Source organism: Taudactylus pleione, unplaced genomic scaffold (assembly GCF_031769625.1).
Source record: "Taudactylus pleione unplaced genomic scaffold, aTauple2 ptg001594l, whole genome shotgun sequence".
Taxonomy (NCBI): Eukaryota; Metazoa; Chordata; class Amphibia; order Anura; family Myobatrachidae; genus Taudactylus; species Taudactylus pleione.
The window spans coordinates 888,325-902,347 of NW_028285991.1; the positions used below are offsets into that span (position 1 = coordinate 888,325).

The 14,023-nt window shown below is 45.4% G+C and overlaps 1 protein-coding gene across 1 annotated transcript in view; it reads left to right on the forward strand.

The window, feature by feature from the left end:
• STXBP3 (syntaxin binding protein 3) overlaps positions 1-14,023 on the forward strand; it is a 103,241-nt gene that overhangs the window by 84,242 nt on the left and 4,976 nt on the right. The window contains exons 15-16 of the mRNA XM_088464118.1: positions 8,784-8,890; positions 13,443-13,535. Coding sequence (XP_088320244.1) covers positions 8,784-8,890; positions 13,443-13,535 — 200 coding nt within the window. The remainder of the gene's footprint in view (positions 1-8,783; positions 8,891-13,442; positions 13,536-14,023) is intronic.

Genomic DNA, 14,023 nt, shown 5'->3' on the forward strand with positions numbered 1-14,023 from the left:
TTTTCTAGGTATGCCAGAATTGGTCAAGGGATCTGGCCTCTTCACCTTTTTCCAGGTTGATATTCCTTTTCTCTGGGCCTTACCCTGTTCACTACTACCATGCTCCTCAAAAAAGCGTCACGCGTGAGTCTTGAGCAGGATAACAATGCCCAGAGAACTCATGCTGTGATAGAGTGTTTCAGTTTCATGACAAGGAGCCTCTTCTAACAGTATACCAGCAGGCTCCTGAGGTACGGGTTTGTGGCTACAAAATGTTTGTTTTCCAGGACTACTTAGCGCAGGTTTCCTAAAAGCGTTGCGAGTCCTCCCCACTGTGTACCGACTATTTTGAAAATCATATTAGTTTTGCCCTTATGTACCCAACTAAACTATGTATTACACATAATGGTCAGTTGCATGTTTTTACTGATATTTCCATTGTTAAAGATTACATTCAACATCTCCCCTCTTCATCGCCCCCGGTGGGCATTCCCCTGGCCCATCTAGCTAGCTAGTGTCCCTTTTTTATTGACTCCCTATCTTTACCATTTGTTTACTGTTATTATTTTCTTGTATTACTTGTAATGTTACATTTTTGTTTTGTTCTACTGTTTGCTGTTATTTATATCTCGGGATGTCCGACTGTGATCAGACATTGTTTAGGTTTATCTGGTGGTAAATTTTAAAAATCCGAGTTTTGGAATCTACTTCTCCAACCTTACTGTTGTTCCTCATTACAGTGATATTGTGTGCCATCCTATATTTAAGGTTTCTCTCTCTCTTTCTCCCATATTTGATTCTTACTTCTCCCTAAGTGTTTACCTAGTTTTTTAACATGGAAGTTACCGGGTGAGATCCCCAGTCCCCTCCTGATTCCCTTGCTCCTCCCCATTCTTTGGTTGGGACAGAGTGAGCCCACTCCCTTTATGACCTTATTCTCGTTTTAAACGCTCCCCTATCTGCACCTGGATGAGTTGGCCTCAAGATAATTAACCCCCCCCCTTGACCGCCTTTGACTCTTTCCACACTCTGAGTAGTTTTGTGGAACCACAATGGTCTCAACTCCTCTGTTAAACAAAAACAAGTAGCCTCAATCTCTGAACCGCTACATTTCCTTTCTACAAGAAACCTAGTAGTGTTTAGAATAGAACATGGCCCTTAGGAACTCCTCTGTCCCTTTCCCATTTAAGCGGCAAGGTGTTGCCTTGGCCCAGGGAGTAGATTTATAGTTCTTGATATTACTTTTGAGTCCTTTGCCCTAGTCAATATCTACGCACCTAACCTTCCTAACTGCCCATTTAATGCTCCCTCTCTGCACTGTTGTAACAAAGATCTACTCCCTACCACTTTGAAAATAAGACGCATTTTAAGGGAAAAAGTCGCCTGAAAACACGCTTGGTGCCACAGAGTCTCACACTGTGCTCACGCATTGTGTAACTCGACTTGTAACGCACGGAAGATAGATATATATGGACACATCTGTGTTTGCTAACATACTTCAATCTGTTCTTTCTTCTTTCCTTACTCCTAACCAGTTAGGTTTCATCCATGGTAGTCATTATGTATATACTTAGCAGTCTTTTGTAACAGTCTTTCTTGCCTCTACCCAGCCATTCTTATCAATGGATCGTTAGGAGGAAAGGTCGTCATGTTTAAGGGCACCTATCAAGGCAGCCCATTCTCCCCTTTACTCTTCAATTTGTCTCTGCACTCCCTACTTCGCATTTTCCAATCTGTCATCTTTTGAGGGCATCACCTGGTGTGGAGTGACTGCTAAAGTTACCACTTTTGGAAACAACCTTTTATTGCATATTCTCCATCCATCCCTCCCATTCCCTGTGCCATATTTTTGGCAAACTCCATGGCTACAGCTGCGTCTCTGGCTTCTCTTTTAACCAGGAGAAATCCACAGCCCTTTCCTTAGGTACCTCATTTAAACCACGCTGGAGCGAACCATTTCCATTAATTTGGATGAAAACCTCCCCAGATGGATAGATTCCGTCTGTGCGCTTAACATGCGACCACTCATTAAGTCTGTCTTAATCGGAAATACATAGTTGGTACAAACTCTCCTTATTTTACCTTGGCTGGGGCAATCTCATTAAAATTATAATTTTTCCCAAACTTTTCTACCCCCTACAAGTGTTGCCCAAAGAGATGACACATTTCTTAATGCGCCTTTACACATTTATTTTGAAGCGTAAATGCCCACGAATGAGGCTTTTCAAACTACAACTGACACTGGTTAATGGGGGCATCCATTTCCTCAACCTCTCCCTGTACAGTTTTGCGAGCACTTTTTGTACCATTAGGATTTGGTTTCACTCTACCTACACAAATGCTACAGTCGATCAATACTTCCTTCCTGATTTTAGCCTTATTAAAATTTGTTTTTGAAAAGTGTGGGGAGTCACCTCCTTACGGGTCTTGTTAGCATTTCTAGATTTTGACCCGTATGGGTGAGACACCGAATTATACCACCATTGTGATCAATTGTTAGACTGGTCTAACTCTCTTGGCTCCATGCTGTCTACACCAATGACCACTGACAAAGTTATTTCCTTACATTAGAGACGCCTTTGTTTGTTAATCAATCATGCCACCGCTACCACTGGTCTTTCCAACTGGTTGGAGGTTTATCTCAACTTTCATTAGATCTGCTTCTCAAAAGGCTCGCATACTCTTGTTCTGTGCTTACTGCTAGCCCATATCCCGTGATATTCCTCAATATTTTCCATGGAGGACACCACCTTTTGCATACTTATTAGTCTTTCTGACAGTAATGTTTGGCTAAAATGTGGTTGTGACGATGCATCATTTTTCCACTGTATGTAGGATTGTCAAGCCATCAAGCATTTTTGGAGAAAGGTACCGCATAATGCCTTTTCCACTTTACTTAACTCTACCCCTTTGTCTACTGAATGGGCAATCTTGGGCATCATAGACCCCACCCTCCGTGTTTCTAAAGGCGGAAGTCATTTACACCTCGGTGGCCAGGAGCATACCTCTTATATAAGGCTTTTTCTGAATAAGCTTTACTTTGTATTTCGCATGGACTGGGTGGAGGCCTCGCTCCATAAGAACACTTATACCAAATAGTTTTTTTTCCTTTATACTAAATAGTTTTTTTTTGTCTGCCTGGAAAAATATATATAGACCTCTACCCCCCACGATTTGGAGACATATACATACAGTATTTGTTTTAAAGAAACTCAATGGTATGAAACCTACCTCTCTCTGAATTGCCCACCTATTTACTCCCCCACCCTAGTCAAACTGAATAATTTCCAAAACTATAAGCCACCTATATTGTTTGCACTCTGGATCCTTGAAGCTTTTTGTCTACCCTGTTGCTTCACTTTTCTGCCCTATGTATTTGTTTATTCAAATAATTAAAAATTTTGTTTCTACTGCAGGGTCCATAGGGTATCCACAGGATACCATGGGGGTATAGTTGATGACGTCAGTCTTCAGGCACCACAGAGTTAAAGTTTTCAGCCTCCCAGGATGCATCTGGGTCCCTCTCCTATTCCCCGCCCTCGGGCCAAGGCATCTCAGTTTCGTCGGTGCGTGGCTCGGAGTCGGAGGCACTGTGCAGAGGGGGGCTATGAAGAGCCCCTGAAGTTTGTTTTAAAGGCAGCACTGGCTGCATATCTGGGAGTACAGCATGGACAGTCAGTACTGACGTCCATGTTGTCTCCCCTACACCCCGCCGGTACCAGAACGCCGGTACTGGTGAGACAGGGGAGCGCGCTTTCCCTGTCTCACAGCCGGCGCCTCCCCTGCTGCACACAGCCTCTCTGCTCTGCCTGATTGGCCATAGTGTGTCAGCGCTCCTCCCCCAGGCCGGCCTCCTTCATCCTCTGCTCCTCGGTGGCCATCTTTGAAGCATGGTGAACGATGCTGGAAGCCTATGATCGGTGGCATTGTTGTCTGGGTCCCCCAGCATACCTCTCCTCTGTTTGTCACAGGTCAGTGTATGCAGCGCTGAGTCCTACCAGCCTGAGGGTCTGAGTAGTTGAGAATCAGCGCTAATAGTGCAGGGATTTGTTTCTTCTGCATTGTATGTGACTAATCTGCTAGCCCTGCTGTCCGTACTTTCACTTTCTACTGTCAGCCATATTACTGTTCCTGATCTTGCTCTGCTCAAAGCCCTTGCGGTGCGCGGTGTGCAGGGTGTTATTCACACTATACCAATACGTATAGGTGTGAGTGTCACATACTTACCATCATGTCTGAGACTGATTTTCCTCTCCAGCTCATGTGTACAAAATGTAAGGTACCAATAGCGGAGGGGGAGGGTAACGCATAGGGGTTATGTCCCCAGTGCCTGACACTGTCACGGCCGATTATGGTCACGGTCCCGGTACAGGAACCTCCCTGGGCTTGTTTCGCTAAGGCGCTTACAACCCTTGTGGCCCAGCTAGCTCCGCCACCTGCGTTTACCCAGACGGGTTTGTCCCAGCAGTCAGTGGTGTCATCACCCATGCAGGAGTTCCCGAGACAATTTATGGTACCCCACAGTCTCCCTGTCCCTTCCCAGGTTTCTCCAGAGCCTGCGTGGGTTAATACTCTAACTACATCGGTTCAGCGTTTGTCCGATGTTTTACAGGGGGAGTCTGTGTTGCGGCCTCATAAACGGCCGGTGGCGTCTTTATCTGCTCCTTATGGAGATGACGATGAGACGTCAGATGATGGGGAGATTCTGGATCTATCTGACCAGGAACCTCTCAGTACCAAAGAGCCGGACGCTAAGTCCAAGGTGTATATCCCTGGTCTTATTCGTGCGGTCCACACGGCTTTAGTTATTGATATTGCAGGGAAGCATCCAGACCGGCTATGGCCGTGTGTTGGGTAGCCAGAGCTATGGAGCGCTGGGCGGATAATTTGGAGGCGTCTTTGGACTCTGACTGTTCGGCTGAACAGACCGAGTTGGTGAGCAATCTCACAGACTCGGCCACTTACATTAATGAAGCGGCCTTAGATATTTGTATGCTCACCTCTAGGATCTCCTCTGCAGCCGTGGCTGCTCGTCGCACCTTATGGTTGCGTTCTTGGAAAGCGGATGCGGATTCCAAAAAGGGATTAGAAGGTCTGCCTTTCAATGGACAGGTACTATTTGGTCCAGATCTGGACAAAATAGTAGCTAAGTTGGCAGCAGCAAAATCTGCATGTCTTCCGTCTGCTACGATTCCTTCTAGTGCTGGTGAGTCGTCCTTTCGGCCTCACAGGGCCCAAGGTAGGCCTAAAGCACAGTCCTTTCCACGGCAGGCTGGGACCAAGAAATTGTCCAAGCCCAAGAAACAGGTCTGGAGTACCAGACGTCCGGCTCCTAGGTCAGATAACAAACCTGCGGCCTAACGGTCCGGGCCTCCCTTTGCGGGATCCCAAAGTGGGGGGCCGCCTGCTTCGGTTCGCCCAGTGCTGGTCGAGGACTACGACAGACACTTGGGTTCAGGAGGTGGTCTCTCATGGGTATGCCCTCTCCTTTCGGTACAGGCCTCCATCCCGGTTCTTTACCACAGGCCTTCCGCTAGACCGGAGCAAAGCCTCGGAACAGCGGAAGGTTTTGCACACTATGCTCCAGGCCGGAGTTTTAGTGCATGTTCCAATTTCCCAGAGGGGCCTGGGTTTCTATTCCAATCTATTTTTGGTGCAGAAACCCAATGGGTCTTGCCGTCCGATACTAAACCTAAAGGCCCTCAACAAGTCCTTGAGGGTGCCTCTGTTTCGGATGGAGACCCTGCGGTCCATTATTCTGGCACTGGAACCTGGGGACTACATGGTGTCATTGGACATCCAGGACACTTACCTGCATGTCCCTATTCTTTTGCGCCATCAGCAGTTCCTCAGATTGGCAATCGGCAACAAACATTTCCAGTTCCGGGCGCTGCCTTTTGGCCTGGTGACTGCTCCACGGGTATTCACCAAGGTCATGGCGGTCATGGCGGCTCTCCTGCGGATGCAGGGAGTCCGACTGTTGCCTTATCTGGATGACCTCCTGTTGATAGCGGGGTCTCCAGAACTTCTTTTACACCATCTGGATCTTACGATTGCGGTACTGCAACGTCACAGCTGGTTGATAAACTGGCAGAGGTCCACTCTCACCCCGTCTCAGAGGATCCTGCACCTCGGGGGCCTTATTGGACGCCAGGCAGCAGCGGATCTTTGTGTCGGAGGAAAAGATCCTTACTTTGTAGTTGAGGGTGCGCAGTTGTCTGCAGTGTCATCGAGTGTCGCTACACTCGGCAATGAGGTTATTGGGCTCAATGGTGTCGGTATTTGACATGGTGGAATACGCCCAATTTCACTCCAGACCTCTGCTGCTATTGATCCTGTCCAGATGGAATGGAATGCCTCAGTGTCTCAAGTCCCGGACGATGGGGCTCACTCCGGACGTTCACCTGTCTCTAACCTGGTGGTTGCAGACGACCCACCTCAACAAGGGTCGCCCGTTCTGGGTGGCGAACTGGGTCCTGTTAACAACGGATGCCAGTCTCCGGGGCTGGGGAGCTGTCGCGGGTCCACACTTGTTTTAGGGCAGGTGGACTCGGGCGGAAGCGGAGCTTCCAATAAACATTTTGGAGCTCCATGCGGTGTTAAGTGCTCTCCAGCTGGCACAGCCGGTTTTCAAGGGTCACCCTGTGCACGTCCAGTCGGACAACGCCACCACGGCCTATTTAAACCAGCAAGGAGGAACCCGCAGTCGGGCAGCACTCGCAGAAGTGTCCCGTATTCTGGTCTGGGCGGAGCGCAATCTCCCAGCAATTTCAGGAGTGTTCATCCCGGGAGTCCTCAAGTCCTCAACTGGGATGCGGATTTTCTCAGCAGGCAGGACGTGCATCTGGGAGAGTGGTCTTTACACCAGGACGTCTTTCAGAGTCTGGTGGACAAGTGGGGTCTTCCAGAGATAGACCTCATAGCGTCCCGGCACAACAACAAGTTGCTGGTGTACGGGTCTCGAACAAGAGACAAAAAGGCGTCTCTGGTGTATGCCCTGTCCGTCCAGTAGACGTTCCAGTTTGCCTACCTTTTCCCTCCATTTTACCTTCTTCCGTTGGTAATACGGAAATTCAAAACGAGAAGGAGGTACGCTACTGTTGATGGCTCCCGAGTGGCCCAGACGGCACTGGTTCTTCGACCTCCAGAGTCTGTCAGTAGACGTTCCTCTGAGGTTACCATTACGACCGGATCTGCTGTCACAGGGTCCTTGTCTTCACCCGGACCTGACTCGGCGTGGCTGTTGAAACGGTCATCCTAAGGTCCAGGGCGTTTTCTGGCTCCGTGGTGCAAACCATGCTAAGAGTTCGTGTGTGGCACACTTTCTTCCGGTGGTGTAGACCTAGAGGGTATTCCCCTAGGGAGTTCCGCCTGTCTAGGGTGTTGGCTTTCCTACAGGATGGACTGGATCATGGGCTTCGCCTGGCTTTTCTGAAAGTGCAGGTGTCTGCCCTGTCAGTCTGGTTTCATCGTGGGATTGCTGCGCTCTCTGATGTGCACACCTTTATGCGAGGTGTTCTTCGCATTCAGCCACCTTTTGTTCCACCGGTGGCGCATTGGAATTGGGCTATGGTCCTGAGAGTTCTCCAGGGACCGCCGTTTAAACCACTGGACTTTAAATGGCTTACAGCTAAAACCATATTCCTTCTGGCCATTGCCTCGGCCAGAAGGGTTTCGGATTTAGGGGTTCTCTCTTGTAGACCCCCTTTTCTGAATTTTCATAGGAATAGGGCAGTGCTTCGCACTCGTCCGGGATTCCTTCCCAAAGTGGTATCCTGTTTTCACATCAATGAAGAAATTGTTGTGCCGGCTTTCAATTCACCTGGACTTTCGGTGGGTGAAGCCACTTTGGATGTTGTGCGGGCCTTAAAGGTTTATGTGCAACGCACTTCTTCGTTTAGGAAGTCGGACGCCTTGTTCTCCTCTATGGCTTCCGTAAAAAAAAAGGTCGGCCTGCTTCAAAGCAGACTTTGGCAGGCTGGATTCGTATGGCAATTTCAGAAGCTTATCTTCATGAAGGTCTTTCAGTTCCCTTCTCTGTGAGGGCTCATTCCACTAGGTCTGTGGGTCCTTCGTGGGCAGCTAGACATGGTGCCTCTGCAGTTCAGATCTGCAAGGCTGCTACGTGGTCTTCTGTCCATACCTTTGTGAGGTATTACGCTTTTGACACCTTTGCCTCTCAGGATGCTTCCTTCGGGCGGCGGATTCTCCTCTCAGCACAGGAGCGTCCCCACCCTTGAAGGATACTGCTTTGGGACATCCCCAAGGTATCCTGTGGATACCCTATGGACCCTGCAGTAGAAAATAAGAGATATGGTAAGAACTTACCTTTGTTATCTCTATTTCTACGAAGTCCATAGGATTCCATAGGACTCCCGCCCTGTCGCACCTGTACTGCAGATGAGCTTTATTCTGGTCTCCGGTTTTTCCTTCTCCCTATGGTGAGATTGTGATTTTCGTGAGTGTCCAGATCTTTCTTCTCTCTCTTTCTTCTCCTCCTCCGGCCTATGGCTTGTGACGTAACTGAGATGCCTTGGCCCGGGGGCGGGGTATAGGAGAGGGACCCAGATGCATCCTGGGAGGCTGAAAACTTTAACTCTGTGGTGCCTGAAGACTGACGTCATCACCTATACCCCCAAGGTATCCTGTGGAACCCTATGGACTTCGTAGAAATAGAGATAACAAAGGTAAGTTCTTACCATATCTCTTATTTTTTTATTTTTTTTTTTATAAATATTAAAACTAAAGAAGAAATGTAATACTGAGATGTGCACACAATAATTTTACCCTCTGCTTTTTTAAAGGAACAACTCAGGAGAACTTGGACCGACTTATTCAACACGCCAAGATTGAGAGTGATGGAGATGTGTTGAAAAACTGGAAGTACATTGGCGTTCCGATCGTACCCAAGGTAAGGGATAAATGGTATTGGAGCAGCCATTTTGACTTGCATACTGTGTGTCATCACATAGAGAGCAGACTCAGATTGCTTTCAAACCACAACTAAGTACATGCTAATGCATTGTATCATGTACCTGTGGGCTAATGCTTATTGTATGATTGAGTTTACTTCCTTCACTTTTATTATACAAGCTTCTAGTTTATATTGCATTTAATAATATGTTCATTTTTTATTAGAATTTTCCTTTTTTAGTTCTCCTTATTTACTGCCCTGACTTTGGATGAGCCATGTTCATACACTGCTGTGTGTGATCCAGTGCAGAGCTACACACAGTTTTACACTGGGTTTGGGCACAAGCAATCCCTCCCTTTGAAATATCTGTCATTTACTGCGTATTCTTATTTTCCCTTTGCTTAATGAACTAACCTTTTTTCTTATTCCTTTCTAAGACTGTCTGTTCTGGGCATTCAGGTCAGTTCTGGACATCTAATCTGCTCAATGAACCCATATAGTGGGGGCCCAGTTGTAAAAGCCCTTCACTTTACAGTATATTGATGCTATGCATTGTTTAATCTTAAAATGCAGGTTACCTTATAGAAAATAACTAATTGTAACCTATTTACATGGAAACATTGCAGAAACTTATCAGAACTTGGAATATTTGTAAGGCTATTAAAGAACTCTGCTGACAGTCAATTGGACCCTAAAATGGGCAATTAACTTTTAATAGACACCAAGTTTATGCTTGGCCAAAGATTAGCTGATGCTAGCACTCAGCCCAAGTTACAGGGCCACTTTTAAACTTGGCCACACACACAGGTCCAAAGTGGATGAAAAGTGGTCATCTGGTCATCCTAATTTCTGTCATTCATGAATGCTAGAATCTGCCTGCGCATTATTCATCATAACTTCTCATTGTACTACATGCTACGATAAGGTCTCATGTAGGCTTCTGTATGAATCTGCACCACTTTGCATCTAAAATGCATGTCTGCTTTATAGTTCTCTTTCCAGTTTAGAATTCCACCTATGGCCCTCATTCAGAGCCGTTCGCTATTTGCGTTCCTTCGTTCAAAAACAAGGGGCGGCTATGCAAATGATCCGTTCGCACATTGCAGTCTGTTCACACCTCTAAGTCTGAACGAGCGAGCAAAACATCCGCTCGTTTATTTGATAAAAACGCCCCCTGGCCGCTCGCACCATACGTCATGTCCGCTATTTATTAGATTAATCGAGTACATCGAACAGGATATGAACTGCTCGCTATTCTTGTGGTTGGTTTTTTCAACCGCTATTTTGCGAGCAGTTCTGAGTTTAAAAAACCAAGTGACGTGGTCATTGACGCTGCTGTATTAATTATGCACACCCATAAAACGCCCGTTTTGACCTTTAAGCACGCCTGTGATCGGATCTCCACTCCCCGTTTTCAAGCACCTTCCCCTGTTACCACCCACATACGCCTCATTCTGTCACTCAAAATAGCAGGCACTCGCTATATTGCGTACAAATGATTTTCGGCCGCACTGACTGGTTCGCGCATGCGTACTAAAAACCGTACGCATGCGCAGATGTGCGAACATCGCTCGGAACAAGCGTACTGCCGCTAGCGAGTGGCTCTGAATGAGGGCCTATGATTGTAAACATGTGGGGTTATTTATACCAGTGGCTCCTAAAGGCAGCCTAATGCTGGGTACACATTTACGTGATGGATCGGACAGTAGTTCGAGCGGCTGATTGGTAAGCAATACACACTTATGTCTGGCCTGACATCACAACTGGGCGGCCATTTAAATTTGTGTATGGTGCGTTTGGCGGGTTTCCCTTTCATGCATGCAAATACTGTATTTCCAATATACCGGCTGTGCTGTAGGGCCGACCTTATGTCTGTGAGTGACGTCATTCAGTCATATCGGATGCACACACTTGCCTATGCACTCGCAATTTAGCATTCGTTGATCAAAAGAACGCTCTACATCAACAAGTGTGTACCCAGCATTGCAAGTCCAGGTTTTAAGGATATCCGTACTTAAGCACGGGTGACTTAATACCTCATTCAGTTGACTATACCATCTGTGCACAAGCATGAATAGCCTTAAAACCTAGAATGCTAGGGTGCTTTGCGGACCGAGTTAAATCCTGATTTAGACTCATTTAGAAAAGAATGTGCTTCCATGAAATATCCAGTAAGTGTTGGTATGGTGATTACAAATATTCTACACTGGGTGGATTGTTGATGATGACAGTGACGTTCTTATTGTTGGTAGGCTTCTGACCCATGAGTACATGACCATCAGTAAGGGTTAAGAATGACTTTCTCAACAAAATTGTGTTATTTCGTAGCATTTATATTAGGGGACCCATGCACCACGAATGTAGATCCTTCATCACACATTCACCCTTAGGTTTCATACTGATGTATTCAGTTTTTACTTAGAATTGCTGGACATGTTTACAAAAACCTTTGCGTTTTGTTTTATTCTCTATGTGATCTTGCGCATGACACTAATTTTTACATGTTGATCATAACCTTTCAAATATTCTTTAAAATGAACAAACAGTTCTATTAAGGAAGGATTGGAAATCTTAAAAGATGCAATTTGTAAAGTTAATATGGATAGGGTTATTATTAAATGTAAAGTGTCTAACTCTGTGCTAGTCCTTGTAGACCACAAAACAGAATTGCAGATGTGTGCCTCCAGACCTGGAGGAGACCAGTCTGCCTTAGCATGAATGTGCAGTCTGTCTAGCCAGGAATATTGTTTTAGAAAGGAGTGACCAAAGTGCAAGTTTACTACCAGGAACCAAGTTTTGAGTTATCACCCAGATGTTATATCTACCAAATCACCCTTGCTTTTGATTATTGAGTATGTCTTGGGGGTTAACCAGTTTTAAAATGTTGTGACTGCAGATTTTGATTGTTCATCTTGCTCATGCACCCCTTCAACAGTGTCACACAGCCATGGTGTTCATCAGGGGATCCTAGATGATGGAAACTCTTTAAGAAGCTTTATTTCAATGTATTTGTGGTACCCAAAAATATTGGGTCAATGTTCCAGTCCTAAAGATATTCAATACATTTGTGTGATCTTAAATCAGTGGAGTCAAAGATCAAATTCTTCCTCTTTGTCAACATAAAAAAAAGATGACGCACAAGAAGACTTTGCTGATTAAAATGATATGCGGCATGTGTATGTTCTGTGTGACTATAGCTGTATCTGCATAGGAAATGATACATTACAGTGTCAGCGGCTGCTTTTCACACCACGTTCTGTTGTGATGATTTTACAGACTCATTCGCACACAGAACAATACACATGCCGCATATCATTTTAATCAGCAAACTCTTCTTGTGTGTCATACTGGCATTGCACTGCTAATCAGACTCATTCACGGCGAAAAAGACACCATGTGTAACGCGACTCATTACGCAAAGAGGATAGACGAGGAAGGATGTATCTCTGGCTTTACTGCCATCCTGCACTGTACAAAACTGTTTCTGCAACATGGTCCTCAACTTGTGCGTTAACTAAATGTTTAAGGATCCATCCTTCAGTGAATGCCTGCTTCAACCACAAGGCTTTGCATTTGTTTTCCATCTTTCCTTTTGTGCATCTGATATACATTCCTCCAAACCTACTGTTGTCACAGTTTTAATATGTCTTATTGTTCCTGGGTATCTCTTAGTAATAGATAGGAATAAAAAACTCTGAAGTTTGTACTTACTGTGAATTCTTGTTCTCACTAATACATTGGGGGAACTCGTGCCTTTGAAAACCTCCTGTAGCTGAAGTGATTTTCTAGGTATACTGTCTAAACAACTATTCATCTAATTTTATTACTTGGATTGTTAGCACAGTTTATATATGGTTTTCTTTTCCTAAAGTCCTGCTTTGGGATAAAATCGAGATCCGGTCTAAAGATCTACAGTAAAAAGGTAGACAATGTCTAGATAGACAACAGATGTTAGACAGTCAAAAGGTCGACACACTAAAGGTCGACATGAAAAAGGTAGACACAAAAATGGTCGACACATGTTTTGTTAGGGTTAGGCACTTACCCCAACGGTTAAGGTTAGGCACTTACCCTGACGGTTAGGGTTAGGCACCAAGGAGGGAGGGTTAGGCACTTACCGGAGAGTTAGGCACTAGAAAGGACAGTTAGGGTCAGGCACCTACCCCGATGGTTAGGGTTAGGCACCAAGGGGAGGGTTAGGGTGAAGATTAGGGTTAGAAAACAAAACGTGTCGACAATTTTTTTGTCTACCTTTTTTATGTCGACCATATGTGCATGTTGACCTTCTTACATGTCGACCTTTAGTGTGTCGACCTTTTGTCCCTGTCGACCTATTGACTGTCTAACCTCTGTTGTCTATCTAGACATGGTGTACCTTTTTACTGTAGATCTTTCAATCCACACCCGATAAAACCAGTGAGCTCATTATAGTGCCTGATGATATCACCAGCGGAGGAGCTAACATTACTAACTCTTTAGTATCCTAGTGATGTGATTTGTTTCCAAAGCGGTGTTAAAGTTAGAATGCAGATCATATCTTCTCTTCTAGTCTTCACAGCGCAAACAAGCGAGGAGGGATCGATCAAAAGAAGAAACATTTCAGCTCTCTAGGTGGACGCCTGTGATAAAAGATGTTATTGAGGTGAGATAACTTTATGTTGACTTAGTAAACCTGCCCATGCCTTTCCCATCAACTTTGTATGCTAGTTGGACTGTTTTAGCCTGCTAATTCACCCAGCTAACCACCCAAACCACTACTACTACAGTCTCTCTTTTCCCATCACTATTGTCCATCGGTGAGAAGTGTTGACATAGAATTGGATGGACCTCTCCCCTTTTTCACCTGCAGGTAGAATTGGTTTGTTTAAAAAAAAAAAACCATTTAGATCTCTGTTTAGAGGTGAGGATGAGAGAGAGGGCGATGGGGAAAGTCTTAGATCCAAAGATAGATCAGAGATTGATTTAACGTTTACCTCTGTCCACATAACACTAATACAAGGAAACTAGTTTTTCCGCTTTTTAAATGAAAAAAAAAAAAGTGATGAGGATTCTATAGTTGCGTTTGATAAGAAATGTCGGTATAGTATTAGTGTTTGTCACAATTTGTAGCTTCTTCACATGTCATGTTTT